Source organism: Macrotis lagotis, chromosome 1, assembly GCF_037893015.1.
Source record: "Macrotis lagotis isolate mMagLag1 chromosome 1, bilby.v1.9.chrom.fasta, whole genome shotgun sequence".
Lineage (NCBI taxonomy): Eukaryota > Metazoa > Chordata > Mammalia > Peramelemorphia > Peramelidae > Macrotis > Macrotis lagotis.
This window is the reverse complement of record NC_133658.1, coordinates 499,503,894-499,522,102: the sequence shown is the minus strand read 5'-3', so window position 1 is coordinate 499,522,102 and position 18,209 is coordinate 499,503,894. Positions and strand designations below refer to the sequence as shown.

Below are 18,209 nucleotides of genomic sequence, written 5' to 3'. Positions count from 1 at the left end.
TTCTTTCTTCTCCTGAGCTTCCCTTTATATCCTATTCTTTCAGTCACTTAGGATCCAACCTTGGTATCATTCTAAACAACTTTCACTCATCCCACATGTCTTAATTTGTTGCTAAATCTTATCATTTCTGTCTTTGCAAAAGTTCTCCTATAAGTAACCCTTCTTTTTCACTTCCACAGCTGCTTCAGGCCCTCATCATCTCTCCTTTGGACTATTGCGTTCACTTCCTAACTTAGCTTCTTGCATTAAATTTCTTCCCATTCCAATTCATCAAACTCACAACTACCAAAGTGATTTTCCTAAAACACATTTTTTTAATTGAAATTGTATTTATTTTTCCAGTTACATGCAAAGGTAGTTTTCAATATTTATCCATTTGCAAATTTTTCTATCACTCTCCCTCCCCCCATCCTCCCCTCCCCATGGCAGTGAGCAGTCTGGTAAAAGTTGTACTCTATCCATAGCATCACTAAGCTGCCCAGGCACTCTTGATCTTATTCTATTCCATATCCTTCATCATTCTTCCCCTATATTAGGCCTACTCTCTCACTATTTCTGGCTGCTTCTCTTCTGCCTATTTGACTATACTGATGTATCCATCTCAGTTATCATCCTAAAGCTGTCTTCCCTTTCTTGAGAAAGCCAGCCATAATAGGTGCCTCTACTTTTCTCAGTCTCTTATTAACTCTCAGAAGTCTATCTTACCACTTCATCTTTCCACCAAAACACTCTTTCTCCTCCATGTGCAGACCCCCTTCACTGTAAGCCCTATGTTTGCTCTCCTTTCCTGAAGTCTTTTCCCATTTCAGTCACCCTCCACTCAGCTGCCAAGTGGTTTTTCTAAAAACCAGATTTGACTGTATCCCCTCTACTCTGTGCACTCTAGTGGTTCCTTATCATCTTTAGATCCACTATGAAATATTCTTTGGGACTTTTAAAATCCTTCACAACTTTGCCCCTTCCTCTTTTCCAGACTTCTCTCTACTTCCTGGTCCCCTTTAATACTTGTGCCTTCTCTTTGAGATCAAGTCCAATTTACTATATATTTATATAGGGTATTATATTTACATAGTTTTTTTACATGTTTTCTTTGTATGTTTTTCCCCTATTAGAATGAGGGTTCCTTTAAGCCTTCAGTTGCACCCTATGCCTGTAACCTAGCTTGTCGTCTCTCTAACTTCTCCTATCTCTGCAAACCTGGAATGGATGGTTCTCCTATCTCACCTCTATTAGAATTCCTGGTACCATGATTGTTTGCTTACACTCTGCTTTTTTTTTTCCAGGAGAACATTTCTGATTCCTCTAGCTCCTAGTATGAACCCTTCCTTTCCCTTGTTCATGCTTTGTATACATTTTGTATCTACCTGGATATGTACATGTTGTTTCCTTCCAGTAGAAGTCAGGGTCCTAGAGGGCAAGGAATGTTTAGCTTTTTTGTTTGTATCGTTTATCTTCTAGCAAAATGCTAGTCACTGAGTGAAAACAAATGAATACTTGATTTATTGGTGGTTGAACTTCATCTATTCCAACCTAATTTCTCTTTAATTAGAAGTCCTTGCTTAAAATCTATCCTTGAGCAAGTTACTTAACTTTCCTGGACAACTATAATGAGAGGAAATCGGATTATATCACCATCAAGGACCCTCTAGTTTGAATTCGGGGATTCTGTATTCTCTTACCTGAATCACAAATCCAAAGTCTTAATATTCTAACACAAATTATAAGTCATATGATGTGCAATGCAGAGATTAAATAGAATTCCTATCATACGTTATTTTAGTTAAAAAAAGATATGGGTCTTTTTTTCTTTGTATGGTTTTAAATTATACTTTTCTCTTTACAGTGAAGACAAAGTAGTAGAAGTTGCAGAAGAGGAGGAAGTAGTTGATATAGAAGATGAAGATGATGATGGTGATGGTGATGAAGTAGAGGAAGAAACTGAGGAACAATATGAAGAAGCTACAGAAAGAACTACTAGCGTTGCCAGTACTACTACCACCACAACCACTACAGAATCTGTAGAAGAGGTTGTTAGAGGTAATCTCATTTTGAAAGTTTTTCAGCTATCGAGAAAAATATGACCTTTACTATTTCTAAAATGTTCCAAACAGCAAAATATTTCACATTGTTTTAAATTGTTTTAATAGCCAATCTTTCAAGCAAAAGACTTTTCTTTTTAAAGACTTCCTTTAAGTTTACTGCCTCCTTGTATGTGGGTATGTGTTTGTATTTTCATGTAAATATGTATATATGTCCATATGTGTGTGTCCATGATATGTGTGTCTTTGAGTTTTTAGTAAATTTTATGAATATTTACAATTGTATGCACATGCATGTGTATATAACATAAGTGTGTAGCTATATTGAGATTATGATTTGGGGAAAATACATTTGGACTTTTTAGACCCAGCAGTTTTTTTTGAAAAGAACACATACTAAGCATCTATATGAAATATAAAATCCATTAAGCCAGCTTGCTTTTCAGACAAAGCCCAATGATTATTAGATAGCTGCTAGTTTCATTAGTGCACTAAGCTGCATGTGTGAAAACTGTTCTCATTTTTCTGTTTATCTCCACAGTTTGCCTTTAAAGAAGTAATAGATGCTTTAAAAAGAATGTTAAAAATTGCTTTTACACTTAATTGGGGGAAAACAAAATTTTAATTTAAAAAAAAATCAATGTTTTAAACTAACATTTTTCCCCTTCCTCTTTCCTCTCAGGTATAATACTAAGTGTTTTTATACTATCTATATTTTTTGATTTGGAATTTCACTTTTCTATCTCTTCCTACTTCATTGTCTTGGCAATATATATAGAAAGGTTGATCATTTGTATGGAATTCTTTTATATCCTGCAATTTGCTGAAGTTGTTCATTGTTTCTGTTAGATTTTTATTGGTAATCCAAGGTTCATTAAGTAAATCATCAAATCATCTGCAAAAAGTGATTTATTCTGTTTCTTTATCTGTACTGATTTCTTATCTTACCACTATAGTTAGCATTTCTAGTATAATACGGAAAATAAATGGTGATGATAGAAACAACTAACTTCTCACCTTATTCAAAAGACTTCTATGTAGTTTATACCCATTGTAGATGATGTAAGGTCTTGGTTATAGATAGATGCTACTAACAGGTTGGCTCAATGAGTCGTGTGTGCTGAGCCTGGAATCAGGGAGACTTGAGTTCAAATGAGACCTCAGACACTTACCAGCTTTGTGATGCTGGGCAAGTCACTTAACTTCTGTTTGTCTTAACCCACTGGAGGAGGAAATGGGAAACGACTCCCAATATTTTTGCCAAGAAAACCCATAAATAGTATTGGTACACTGGTCCATGGGGTCTTAAAGGGTTGGACACAACTAATAACACACACTTATTTTAGTCAAATTCACTTGTAAATCTTTCTTGTCCTGTTTTTTTTAATTTGGTTTGGTTTTGGTTTTAGTTTGCTTTTATTTTGGGGTTTTATGGGGTTTTTTTTGAGTAGGTGGAATAGAGTTCATTTATGGATTATTTAATTTCTCTGTCTAAGATAGTTATTTAAGTATTCTGTTTCCTGTTCTATGGTCTGAGTAGTTTTTATATTTTCTTAAAAATGTCCTTTCATTTCATTTAGCTGTTTTATTGGCATGTAGTTGGGGAAAATAGCTCCTCCATATATCATCTCCCCTTGTTAATGATGTAAACAATTTAACCTTTTTTAGTCCCTTATCGGTTCTCACTCATGTTTATCATTTTATGCTTCCTTCTCTTGACTTCTGTTTGCATTTCATCAGGAATGCTTAGAAGTCTTCCAGTTCATTAAAGGTCCATTTTTTTACTCTATAGAAAAAGGCTGTTTTCCTGAATGTGCTATTCTTGTTTATAAGCTTAGATTCTTTACCTTCTAGAATATCATACTTAAGCTTTCCATTCCTATGTGATAGTGGCTGTTCAGTCTTTGCAATCCTGGCTGTGACTCCTCTATACTTGAATTCATTTTTTGGTCATTTGCACTATTTTTTCCTTCTTCTAAGTCCTCCAGATCTGGCTACCATATGCAAGGAAATTTTTTTTTAATCCTTGGCTTTCAGATAGTCCCATGATTCTTAAATTATCTCTCCTTGATTTGTTTTCCAGGTCAGTTTTTCTTTTTTTTTAATTAATTATTTATTTGGGGGGGTTTTTAGATATTTTGAGTTTTATAATTTTCCTCCTGATCTTACTTTCCTCCCCCCACAGAAGGCAATTTGTCAGTCTTTACATGGTTTCCATTGATCCAAATTGAATGTGATGAGAGAGAAATCATATCCTTAAGGAAGAAACATAAAGTGTAAGAGATAGCAAGATCAGACAATAAGATACCAGTTTTTTTTTTCCTAAATTAAAGGTAATAGTTCTTGGTCTTTGTTAAAACTCCACAGTTCTTTCTCTGGATACAGATGGTATTCTCCATTGCAGAGTGCCCCAAATTGTCCCTGATTGTTGCACTGATGGAATGAGCAAGTTCATCAAAGTTGGATCATTGCCCCCAAGTTGCTGTTAGGGTGTATAGTGTTTTTCTGGTTCTGCTCATCTCATTCAGCATCAGTTCATGCAAATCCCTCCAGGCTTCTCTGAATTCCCATCCCTCCTGGTTTCTAATAGAACAATAATTTTCCATGCAGGTCAGTTTTTTTGTTTGTTTGTTTTTAGGTTTTTTTGTAAGGCAAATGGGGTTAAGTGGCTTGCCCAAGGCCACACAGCTAGGTAATTATTAAGTGTCTGAGACCGGATTTGAATCCAGGTACTCCTGACTCCAGGGCCGGTGCTTTATCCACTATGCCACCTAGCTGCCCCTAGGTCGGTTTTTCTTATGAGATATTTCACATTCTCTACCATTGGCAGGGAGAGAAAGGAGGTTGTCTTTTTTTGTACTATTTTTTTGATGTCTCATGCAGTCATTAGTTTCCATTTGGCCCTATATAGTTTACAAGGAATTTGTTTTTTTTTCCAGTAAGATTTTGTACCTTTTTTTCCAACTATTAATTCTCTTTTCCTATCTTTTTTCTCTATGAAAAATGATTGTGTGATAAAGAGAATGTGCTAATTCTAATGGTAGATAATCTGAAGATTCAGGAATTGAAAAAGGTTCCTATGCAACACTTCCTGACTTAGAAAAGACAGGTCTTTTTTCTGACAGTTTGTACAATTTTTTTTCTATAACTCATTTGGTTTTTAATTACTGTTATAACACTTATAGAAATTCTTACTGGACTGCTTTAGGATTTTGTGTTTGATTTTGACTAATTTTCTTTTGTGTTTTTCTTGAGCTTTCTGGTCATCATATTATTCCTTGATGGTGGTATTCTTTTTCGTTTATCTATTCTTCCAGATTACTTTATTGACTTTGAACTCTTTGTTAGTGCTAGGCTCTGCTAGAAGGGCATATCTATCCTGAACTTCAAATGTTTTACATCCTTTTGCTACTTTGACAGCTCTGGCTGTGGGTCTGCTGGTGCTAATCTGGAGCAAGGCCCTCCTGCTCTGAACCCTTCCATTTCCTGACATAGGTTTGAGTCTCTTAACTTTTTTAGTTACATTGGAGTCTGAGTAGAATGCTACTGGACTCAGTTATTATTAGTCTGCTGAAGGGCCTCACAGGTTAAGGGAAAATGAATAGCTGACTCCTATTTGGTTTGGGATCCCTGCCCTGGTTATTCAACTATAGGTTTAAACACACTAGCCAAAAGTCTAGAACTATGTTTTTGCTAAAATCCTAAGAAAAGAGCTACACATCCTTACTTAGTACTCATCCTTACACCTGTGCTCATGTTCACTGTAATCCACTCTTGAGCTATAACCTAAACCTGGACACAGGAGATAGAGCTGCTCAGTGGTGCTTGTTCCTGCATCCAATCTAATTCAGGGATTCCCCCAATCTCTTCCTGCCCTTATGCTCCATCTGAGCCCTCTGTCAGTTCCTCGGTGTGCTCCATTGACTAGACCCCATCCCAGCATCTACACATCTCACATTCTATCTTGCCAAGCCTCCCTGAACTGGAAGATAATACTCACTGGAAATTTCTCTTAAATTTCCCCATCAGAATTCTGCTAGTACATTATTGAGAAGGGATAGTGGGAGCTAGGCTGTTCTGCTTCCCCTCCTTCTGTCATCTTGACTCCATCCCCCATTATTAGTTTCTGAATTTCATTATTTATTTACACTGATTGGAGATTGCAGTGGTTCCCTGGGCTGGTATACTATACCTGGAAACAGTTTTCCTTTCTCATTCTACCTGGATCATGACCCAAAGCAAAATAGCTGTCAGTTGGCATCATTTTCTGTCACCTTGTTCTGGCATGTGTCTCTTGCCCTGGTAAGACAGTTTCTTCCTGGACATTGGAGTGCTCCACATGACTCATTGCTCCTGGCTAATCTCCATTCCCCATTTGAAGACCTGACTGTTTTGCTAAGCTTTCTTGGTCTGGAAAAATGACTCATATGACTGTTTCTTGGACTTTGCCATCAGGATTTGACTTGGTACATTTCTAGATCTTTTTTGAGGAATTTACTGTTTCTTACTATTCTTTCATCTTGGCTTCACCTCCTATACTGCCCATCAAATACTTTTAAATTTTTCTTCAAGGACCTTTTTTGCATATGATTTTATTGCATTATCATTAGTAAATTATATGTTAAGTATTTCTGCTTTTCTACATATCATCTTTTATAAATATACTATGTATAGCCAAATACTATGTGAATTTCTTTTTGTTTTCTTCCAGTAATCACTAAAGATATATCATTGCTAATTCTTCTAAAATTTTATTGATGTCCTTAAATTTTTTGTTCTTTATATATACTGAGGTCTGAGAGGGATACTTTGATGCCCACTACTATTATTGTTTTCCTATCTATTTATTCCTCCCTTCCATTAACTTTTCCTTTATATTCAGGTTCTATGATATTTAGTTCATATATACATATTTACATATATATGAGATATCAATTGATTAATTTTAGTGACTTTAAGCAAAATATAAATTTTGTGGTTATCTTTTTATCATTTCTGTACTTAGTATTACCTCATTTGAAATCATAACTGTTAGGGATTTTTTAAATTCATCTAAGGTATTAATAAATTTTCAGAGGCAGAGCCAAGATGGATTAAGTTAACAGTTTTGTCAAACTCTCCCAACTCACCCCGTAAGCAACTTTTAAAAGTCTATTAAACCGGGGCGGCTAGGTGGCGCAGTGGATAAAGCACCATCCCTGGAGTCAGGAGTACCTGGGTTCAAATCTGGTCTCAGACACTTAATAATTACCTAGCTGTGTGGCCTTGGACAAGCCACTTAGCCCCATTTGCCTTGCAAAAAAACCTAAAAAAAAAGTATTAAACCAAATTATGAGCAGGTTAATCACTAGAAAGTCACAACAAGTAATTTTTCCAGCTTAGAGCACAGAGAAAGAGGTCTAAAAACACTGTGGGATTAGAACTAGCCCAGAGCATAGTACATCATTGGCTGTGGAACCTAAAGTGTGGAAACAAGTGGTTGCCTTGGAAAGGGAACAGAAGGCCTAGTGTAAAGACCAGATGAGCAATGACCAGACCATATCCTGATTATACAACTTTGGATGCATCAAAAATTCAGACCACCATATTATCTACCTGAAAAGAACAGGATTTAAAAGTCTTCAGGCTCAGTCCAAGCACTCCTTTCCCAGAGGAGGACAGAGCCCAACTCTAATATTAAGTATAAAATCAAGAATAGCCTGGAAAATGAGCAAATAACAACAAAAAAACCTTGAACATAAAAAACTACTATGACAACAAGGAAGCTCAAAATAGGCTCAGAAAAAGACAATTTGGAAACATATACAAGCAAAGCCTCAAAAAAAGAAAAAAATTCAGATTGGATGAAAGCCTAACAAGAATCACTAGAACTAAAAGCTCAATATAAAAAAAGAGTAAAAATAGTATTTCAAGTATCAGAGTGGTAGAGGAAAAATTGGGGGGAAATGAGAGTAATGCAGAATCAGAATTGGCTAAATGATAACTCCCCATCCCCCAAATTATTATAGTCAAATAGAAGATGATTACAGTCTGAAAAAAAAAAAAAGAAAAAAACAATCTGGAAGCAGATCAAAGGGAGATGATTTTAAAATTATTGAATTACCCATAAACCATGGTCAACTTCAAAAACAAGAAAGTCTCAACATCATATTTCAAAAAATTGTAGAGGAAACTGCTCAGATTTCTTAGAACCCATAAGACAAAGTAGAAATTAAAAGAATCTACCAACCAACTTCTAAAGTGATCCCAAATGGAAGTTCCCAGGAATAATAAAACCAAATTCTAAAGCTTTCAGGTCAAGAACAAAATTCTATAAGCAGTCAGAAACAATTCAAATATCATGGATCCAGATCAAGATCACACAAGATTTGGCAGCTTCCAAGATAAAGAAACTTGTTATATGATATGCCAGAAGGCAAAGAACCTAGCATCACAACTAATTAAGCTACCCAGTAAAATTGAATGTAATCCTTCAGAGGAAAAAGTGAATATTTAAGAAAATATAATAAGATTGTTAAGCATCCTTGATGAAAAGATCAGAGGTGACTAGAAAATCCGACATTCAAACACAAGATTCAAGAGAAACATAACAAGACAAGCATGACATAGAAATCATAAGGAACTTAAATAAGATTAAACTGTTTACATTGCCAGATGGGAAGTAACCCCCTAAGAAATTTTATCATCATCATGGAATTTGGAAGGAGTCTATTCAGATAGAAGGCATGGATGTTAATCTGCTATGTTGAAATGATCTCAGAAAAACGGAAAGGTGAGAAAAGGAGTAAGGGAGAGAGAATGGAGAAAATTTTATCACATAAAAGAGATAGACAAGGAAGAGTTTTTAAAATAGAAGGGAAAATGGGGAAGGGGACAGGCAATGCTTGCCCTTCATTCTCTTCTGATCTGGTACAAAGAAGAAAGAATTTCTATATAGCCACGGTTGAATATAGAGATTCATTTTACACAATAGGGAAGCAGAAGGTGAGAGGACAAGAAAGCAAAAGAGTGATTAAAAGAAAGAAAAAAGAAGACATTAAGGGAGGCATTGGTCAAAAGCAAAGCAGACTTATGAGGAGGGGACAGATTTTTAGGAAAACTAGAAGAGAGTAGGATGGGGGGAAATAAACAGCAATCGTAATTCTGAGCGTGACTGAAAGTCAATGAACTCATTCATAAAACTGAAGACAACAGTAGAATGGTTAAAACACAGAATACAACAATGTGTTGTTTACAGGAGACTCACTTTCCCAGGACACACACAGTTAAAATAAAGGGCTGGAGCAGAATCTCTCATGCCTCATCTGCAACAACAGTTAGGGGCAGTAATCATGATTAAGACAAATCAAAAGCAAAAACCGACCTAGTTAAAAGATAATCAAGGAAACTACATTATGCTGTGGTACCATAGACAATATCAATACTGAACCAAATTCCATAGCTTCTAAAGTATAATAAATTTTGTTCTGGCCCCTTGTTTTAAGTGTTTCTTGAAAGCAGCAGATTGTTATTTTCTGTTTATCCTTCATCATTACCAGCTCACTTAGATTGGTGGTTTCTGCATCAGCCTTTACTTAATGCCAGATAAAAGGATTAAAGAGATGATGGTGAGGGGTTGAGAAATGGGGGTGAGGGAGCATTATTGCTTATTGCAATCCCAGAATGACCTCAGGGAAAGTCTCAGCTTATTGTAATCACAAGGCTGATCTTGAAAGCATTCTAAAATAAATATTCTACTTCTGGGAGAAAGGGAATATATTTCCCTGATTTTTATTTTCCCTCTTATCAAAGGAGCAGCAGATCATCTCCCTGAAAGCCAAAAAGCATGTGTACATTGAAGGAGATTAAGAGGAGATAAGAGATGTGGTTATTGAATTGATTCTTCCACCTGGGTGACTCTTCTGGAATAACTTGCATGTGGCAGGAGAGGTGGCAACCAAAGATCAGGAAATAGAGAAGGGAAAATTTTACCTCAGCCTGGATACAAACAGGAGTATTATAAATTTAGCTTCTGTTTCCAAATATAATTTTATCAGTATTTTAGAGCTGAGACATCCTTTAAATCTTACTTTTTTGATAGCCAATTTTCTGTTCCTGATTGCTATTCTTGTGCTATTCCATTAGATTCCTATTTTAACTTTTTGAACAAATTAATATTTTGATGGCACCACAGCTGTTCTCTTTATTGAGATTGGGTGGGAATTAGGAGTCCTTAAGATTTTGATTATAATTTGTTATTTCCCCCCTTGATTAGAGATTTCATTTTGAATCATTCACCTTGAGGGTTTTATTTGTTATTCTCTTATCTAGAATTGAATTCTGAGTCTTATAGAACCACACCAAGACCAAGGGATGGAATGTCTTAAGAATTTATTCATCCTTTCCAGACTTGGACCCTAAGAAAGGTTAACCTTAGTCACATGAATTCAGAGCCACTTTTTTTTTTTTTTTGCAAGGCTATGGGGTTAAGGCTATGTAGCTAGGTAATTCTTAAGTGTCTGAGTCAGACCCACTTTTCACAAATCCTATGAATGCTTGTATTGAGAAGGAAATGTGGCTCATCAGAGGGAATGTACTTCTTTTCATCACTTTTCTTATTTTTCTTTATTATTTGAACTCAAACACCAAAAAAGAGAACATTACCATATATTTAACAGAACACAAAAATAGGATTCTATTTTAAAGTATGAATCTCTATTTCATATGACTTGCTTAAAAAAAGATATAAATTTTATATGTTACTCTTTTCTTTTTTTTTTTGGTTTATTTTATATTATTACAATAATCTTGTTGTGAGAGTAAACATAAACCTCTCCCCCCCCCGAAAGATTCAAGAAGGGAGGGAGGGAGGGAGGGAGAGAGAGAGAGAGAGAGAGAGAGAGAGAGAGAACGAACAAAAAATGTACTTCAGTCTGTGTTCAGATTCCAATAGCTCTATCTCTGGGATGAGTTTCCTTCTTTATCATTAAGTCCACCAGAGAAGTTGCTTCAATATTTTCCCACAGTTGGTATTACTAGCTGTATTTCCCTCCACTCTGTTCTTCCCCATTCTCATTTATTCTATTCTCTCTCCTTTCACTCTGTCCTTGTTCAGAAGTGTGTTGTATCTGAGTACCCTCTCCAACAAGCTTTCCTCTCTTCTATCACTTATTCCCCTTCCCCTCCCTCTTATCCCATCCCTTTCCTCTCATTTTTCTCTATGGTAAGATAGATTTCTATACCCTATTAAGTGTGTATGTTATTTCCTCTCTGAGCCATTTCTGGTGAGAATGAAGGCTCACTCATTCCCCCTTGCCTTCCCCAATTCCACTCCATTGAAAAATTTTTCTTTTCTCTTCCATTCCCTCTATGGTTCACCTGAGTCCTGTACTTGGAGATCAAACTTTCTGTTCAGCCTTTGGTTGTTTCAGTAGGAAAGTCTGAAAGTCCCCTGTTTCATTGAAAGTGTATCTTTTCACCGAAAGATGTTCAGTTTTGCTGGGTAGTTGTTTCTTGGCTGTAAACTTAGATCTTTTGCCTTCTGGAATATTATATTCCAAGTTTTACAAACCCTCAATGTAGAGCCTGCTGGATCCTCTGTAATTCTGACTATAGAGCTACAGTAGTTGAATTGTTTGTTTCTGACAGCTTTTAGTATTTTCTCTTTTCTTTTGGGATCTCTTTCAAGAGGTGATCAGTGAATTCTCTCAATTTCTATTTTTACCTTCTGCTTCTAGGATCTCAGGGTAATTTTGCTGTAGCATTTCTTGAAAAAGTGAAGTCTAGGCTCTTTTCCTGGTTGTGACTTTCAGGTATTCCAAGGTATCTCTTGGATCTCTACTTGAGGTCAGTTGTTTTTCCAATGAGATATTTCACATTTTCTTCTAATTTTTGCCTTTTTTTTTTTTTTGGAAGTTTTATTTCTTCCTTATTTCTCACAAAGTCATCGGCATCCTTTAGTTCCATTCTGCATTTGAAGGAGTTATTTTCTTCAAAGAGCTTTTTAAATCTCCTTTTCCAGCTGACCAATTCTGATTTTTAAGGCATTCTTTGCATTTGTCTTTTGTTTTGCTTTTTCCATTTGGCCTAAACTGGTTTTTAACATTATTTTCTTCAGTATTTTTTGGTGTTTCTTTCACCAAGCTGTTGGCTTGACTTGAATGATTTACCTGCATTGCTCTCATTTTTCTTCCCAATTTTTCCTCTGCTTACCATAATTTCTTTTCAAAGTCTTTTTTGAGTTCATCAATAAACTGAGCTCATTTTCCATTTCTCTTGGAGGTTTTGGATGCAAAGGCTTCAATTTTATCATCTTCTGAGTATGTATTTTAGCCAACATGGGACCAAAGCAATTTTCTGTGGTCAGATTCTTCTTTTTCTTTTGTTTGCTCATTTCCTCAGCCTTGGACTTATTTACCATACTTCAAGGCTTTTGGGGGGGGGGGGGGTTAGAGACAACCCACAGGACCTTAATTCCTTCAAGGTCTTATGAGAAGCTCTGACTGATCTCTTGCTTGTGCTTTGGTATATGGATGACCACGGGTGCTCCCCTCTGCCCTGGAGCTGTGAGGAAGGTTACAGTTTGGGAGCTCAAACTGCCACCTGGATCTGAGTGTGGGCAATGGAGAGCTGAGAGACCTCTGCAGTCTCTCCCAACCCCTCACCACCTGTGGGCTGAGAGCTTTGGATGTACTGACTCCGCTGATTCCTGTTGCAGTTTCTCATCACAGGGCTGCTCTGAGGCTGATGCTTTACTCTGGTGCGACAAGTTCTCTCACCACCCCTTCCAGCTGTCCCCGGTGATCACTAGCCAATAGAGTAAGACCCAGACACCTAGGCCCGGCTGCACTGCACTCTGGCTATGGCTCTTTTCAACCCCCAGTCCTGCTGAAACAGACCTTTCCTGCAGATTTTCTCAGTTGTCTTATACTGGGAAATTGTGTCACTCAGTCTTTCTGTGGGTTCTACCCCCTCTAAATTTTGGTTAGAGTCATAATTTGATGGCTTTTGGATTGGGGGGGGGGTTCCAGGAATTCCTGCCTTTACACTGCCATCTTGGCTGCGCTCACCTGTACTTAAAAAAAAAGTTATTTTTTTAAGGCAATGAGATTAAGTGACTTGTCCAACCAGGATCACATAGCTAGGCAATTATTAAATGTCTGAGGCCATATTTGAACTCAAGTCCTCCTGACCCCTGGGTCCATGCTCTATTCACTGTTCCACCATGTTAACTGTTAATGTACTTTTTATCCTTTATAGGATGTAGTATCAACCTGGATACCTGCAACTGCAATGAAAATACTTTCTAAGTGTTTATACTTCATCAAAATTTATTGGTTAGATTTTATCATCATTATTTCAATCTCTCTAGAGCTTGTAGTCAAGTTATACTTGGTATCTTGGAACAGAGACATCCTTCAAATCCTACTGTTTGGATTTTGCTGTCCTACTTTTCTCCTATTGATTCATTCAACCACCACACCAATTGAGGTCTTCAATCACCTCTCCATAAAAATCCTATTTCCTGTTTCCTTTATTATCAAATATAAAAGTCCTTTGACATTTAGAGCACTTCACAGCTATTCTTTCCTCTCTCATTAGCCTTCTTCCACTTTTTTTCTCCTCCATATTTCCCCATGGATACTAAAGTGACCTGAATACTCAATATTTTTCATTTACCTAATTATGTACATATTGTCTTCCCTATGAAAATGTAAACTCTTTGAATGTGGACATTGGATTGGGGGTTGTTTTTTGTTGTTTGTTTGCATGCTTGCTTTGTTTTTTCCCCTTCTTATTCTTTCCAGAAATTAGCATAGGGCCTAGCATAAATATTTAAGAGACAAGGATAGGGACTTCAGCTATGTTTTCATTGAAACATGAAATTCTTAGAAGAAATGTTTTGTCAGTGTATGTTGGCACCTTCTCTGCAATCTATTTGGAAAACTGCTCAAAACCCTGAGAGTTAAGTAACTTGCTCAGGAACACACAACCAGTGTGTCTTAGGACCCAGGTCTTATTTTACTCAGATGCTGGCTTTCTAGGGACAGCCAGGTGACCCAGTGGAAAAAGTGCTGAACCTTGACTCAAGAAGACCCAACTTCCTATCTGACCTTAGATACTTTCTAGCCCTCTGACCCTGGGCAAGCCACTTAACTGTGTCTGAGGCAGTGTCCTCCACTATAAAATGGGAATTATAATAACACCTACCCCGAAGGATTGTTGTAAGGATCAAATGAGGTTGGCACATATTCCTTCCTAACTTCTCTAGTCACTATTTCTTACTGCCTCTATTAATTTCTTAAGAATTTTAAGTTTTCTTGTTTATATGTGTTTTCCTGTTTGGAACATTATTGGTAAAGAGTCATATAGATATTGAGATACTTAAATATAGAGTCCTAGTTTGCTATTTGTAGAAAAAAATTCTATATAATTCAGTTTTAAGGTTTTGCTGCATATAAAATATGTCACTTAACCTTCCTGAACTTCAGTTGCCTCATCTGCCAGATGAGGTAGTTGGATTAGATGAGCTATAATGTCTTTTCCAACTGTAACTCTATGGACCTATGATTTTTTTTCTGCAACATATGAAAATTCAGTGGATATACTGACCCCTGGCAAAAAATGAGAAGTGCATATAATATTCAAAGCATACTTTTATGTTTTAGTTAATACTTCTTTTGGGGAAATCACTGTATGAAAGGGAAAGAATTAGGCTTATATTGCTAATAAAATAATCTTTTCATATCAGGAATAGCCAGAATTTTAGTTTCTTTTAATAATTTTAATTCAGGGACAGCTGGGTGGCACAGTGGATAGAGCCTGACCTTGGAGTCAGGAGTACTTGAGTTCAAATCCGGCCTCAGACACTTAATAATTACCTACTGTGTGACCGTGGGCAAGTCACTTAACCCCAGCCTTGCAAAAAACAATAACAATAATAATAATTTTAATTCAAAGTTTAGATTTACAAATGCTTTCTCTTATTTGATATTAATGTTACAAGAGTTAAAAATATTATTGCCTTTGACAGATTCCTTTTTATATTACTGTTAAGTATATTCATTAAATCAGATTAGAAATATGTTCCTTTGTTTCAGTTAATTTCTTTTAAAACACAGGAAGTAATTGAATTATCCAGAGAGTGTATTGGTAATTGCTTCCCAGCGATCTCAACTATGGTTTCATACAAAAGATAAACAAATATGTATACATGAAAAGTAAGACAAAGTCATTTTCATGCTAAATGTAGTTCCTCCACATATCCTATAATTAGAGGTATGCTCTGAACAAGCTGAGACTGGTCCTTGTCGAGCAATGATCTCCCGTTGGTACTTTGATGTGACTGAAAAGAAGTGCGCACCATTTTTTTACGGCGGATGTGGTGGAAACCGAAACAACTTTGGCACTGAGGAGTACTGCATGGCAGTCTGTGGCAGCATCAGTAAGTGGATCCTTCCTCAAGCATGTGGCCATCTCTCTTTCTTGCCACTGACTCTGCTCTTTGCAACAAATTTATTTTTCTGATTCCCGAAAAGGGGTCTGTTGCTATCACTAACAATACATCTATCACCTTTTGTAATTCCCCTTTCTCTGCAATATTTTTAGTTATAGTACGTATCTCCTTCTTTCTCTAATAAAGTATGATAGTGGATATATCCTTTATAAACTGCTGCAGATAGACCTCTTTGACCAAAAAAGCAATATCTTGGCTTCACAATACTTTCTCCCTCAAACTTTCATCCTATATCTCTCCTTCCATTCTCGGCCAAACTCCTAAAAAAAATTGTTTATACTTGTACTATTACTATCTTATCACTAAAAAACCTTGAATTTATTTTGTATTTATTTATTCTGTGTATATTTATATAGGAGCCCAATAATACCTTGAGATCAGGAATTGTTCCATTCCTTATAGTTCTATCCCCAACATCTAACCCAGTGCTTTGCACATAGTAGGAACTTAATAAATGTTGATTAATTAATATTCAAAAATAACTTTTGTATACAGGCAGATAATCACAAGATTTTTTTATATTGATTAGATTTGTATACAGATAGAAAATACCTTTTGTAAATAAACAAATGTTTTTTTTTGTATTGAATAAGTTTATGTGGATCTCATCTCTTTGTGGTTCATTGATTCTCTTAATCAAATTCTGAAAGGAAAAAAAATCAGTCCTGGCTTATTTAACTTTTAAGAACTTTGAAACTGAATTTCAGAGAGAAATTGAGTTAATAATGGTAGTATTAGACCTGCCATTAGACCATTTGGGTCTCACTTTTGAGGAATTAAGGAGTCTCTGAATTAGGTGGAACCTCAAAAGTCATCTAATCATACCCAGTTGACCCATACCCGGATTGGAAGTCCTCCTACAACATCATCATATATTGGGCATCATCTTCCTCTTCATTTTTGTGAGACCAATGGTTAAAATTTCTTTACTGGTATGTCTGCAGAAGTGTGTCATTATTAATCCTCTCTAGAAATAAGCAAAAACAAGTGGGAAGATGTGGTTATAAAAACTCTTACTCTTCATTCAGCAAAATATCAAATATTAAAATTTTTCATTTGTAAAGGAGATTGCTATCTCAGCTTTTTAGTCCCTTTAGTTATAGAATAATGTGGATACTCTGGGTAGTTTAAGTATAGATTTATATGAAAAAGAATATAACAACTAGTTAATTCCTTATATTTCTGTTTTAAGTTTTCTAATTTGATCATTTCAACTGCTAGTTCAAAGTCTATATAATTTATAATAATATAATATAATGGGGGCAGCTAGGTGGTGCAGTGGATAGAGCACCAGCCCTGGAGTCAGGAGTACCTGAGTTCAAATCTAGTCTCAGACACTTATTAATTACCTAGCCGTGTGGCCTTGGGCAAGCCACTTAATAACCCCATTTCCTTGCAAAAACCTAAAAAAAAAAAAATTACCTGTGTGGCCTCAGGCAAGCCACTTAACTCTATTGTCTTGCAAAATCCTAAAATAAATATATATATATATATATATATATATATATATATATATATATATATATGTATTTAGTTTAAGTATAAGTTAACTAAATAGTATAATTTAGTACACAGTGGGTGTTTTTGTTGGTTGCTCTGTCCAAAACAAAGAATTTTGCTGGTGATCATAACTAGTTGCAACCATCACAATATATTTTTTTTGTCATTTCCAACAGTTTATCCTTTTGGACAAAAGGGAATTTGTTTTCATGAATATTGTATTACTTGTTGCAAGATAAGAGTTTTGTGTGTCTACATCTGATATTTTTCATTTGTTTCTAAGACTTAAAAATAGAGTTAATGGAGCCTTTTCTTTCATCCTTTTCCCACATTTACCCTTTCTAGATTAGCAGACAAAAACTATCATATGCTTGCTATGTTGTTAAATGAGTCTTTAGAATTCTTGAGAATTTTATTCTAATTTTAAAATAAGATTCTTGAAAGGTGTAGGTATCACTAGTATAATGAATATTACACTATAAATTATTGCAAGCAAAAATTAGTATAGGTCACTATTAAATTAGATTACTTGGAAAAATAATCATAGGCCTACCAGTTGGGTCCTACTTTTAAGTGAGACCCAGTAATCATAGACAGATAGGTAGATCAATAGGTAGATAGATAGATAGATAGATAGATAGATAGATAGATAGATAGATATAAAGGGGTAAAATGGGAAAAAAAACCTTGATAACAGTCACTAGTATATTAATATAAGGTTGTGTGGATGACATAAAAATGGTTGGGTTTTTTTTTTTACTTACTAAAAGTCGAAGTATATAGTAGCTGTTCTGATTTTTGTTTTATTTGATTTAATTCCTATCGTTTTCCATCTAGTATAAATGTTCTCCCCTTTGAAGAATCATGATTCTGAAGATTTCGTAATGTTTTCTTAGTTTTTCTCTGGTATCTCTTCATTGAATTTTTGTGTTCTCTTTCATCATTTGGCCAATTTTGATTTTTTTAAGGTGTTATTTTCTTGAATATTTCTTCGTACTTTTTGAACATTTTTATTTTGTTTTTTTCCAATTACATTTAATAATAGTTTTTCAACATTTATTTTTGTGAAATTTTGAGTTCTACTTTTTTCTTCCTCCCTTTCTTCCCTCTCTCCCTTCTCTCCATGTCAGCGAGTAATTAGATTTAGGTTTTACATGTATAATCATGTTTAACAT

At 35.5% G+C, this 18,209-nt stretch overlaps 1 protein-coding gene across 2 annotated transcripts in view; it reads left to right on the top strand.

The window, feature by feature from the left end:
• Positions 1 to 18,209, top strand: part of APP (amyloid beta precursor protein) — a 146,382-nt gene that overhangs the window by 73,902 nt on the left and 54,271 nt on the right. Inside the window, exons 6-7 of one of the 2 annotated variants that reach the window (XM_074213946.1) lie at positions 1,844 to 2,037; positions 15,295 to 15,462. In XM_074213946.1, coding sequence (XP_074070047.1) covers positions 1,844 to 2,037; positions 15,295 to 15,462 — 362 coding nt within the window. The remainder of the gene's footprint in view (positions 1 to 1,843; positions 2,038 to 15,294; positions 15,463 to 18,209) is intronic. The other variant, XM_074213947.1, reaches the window with a different exon arrangement.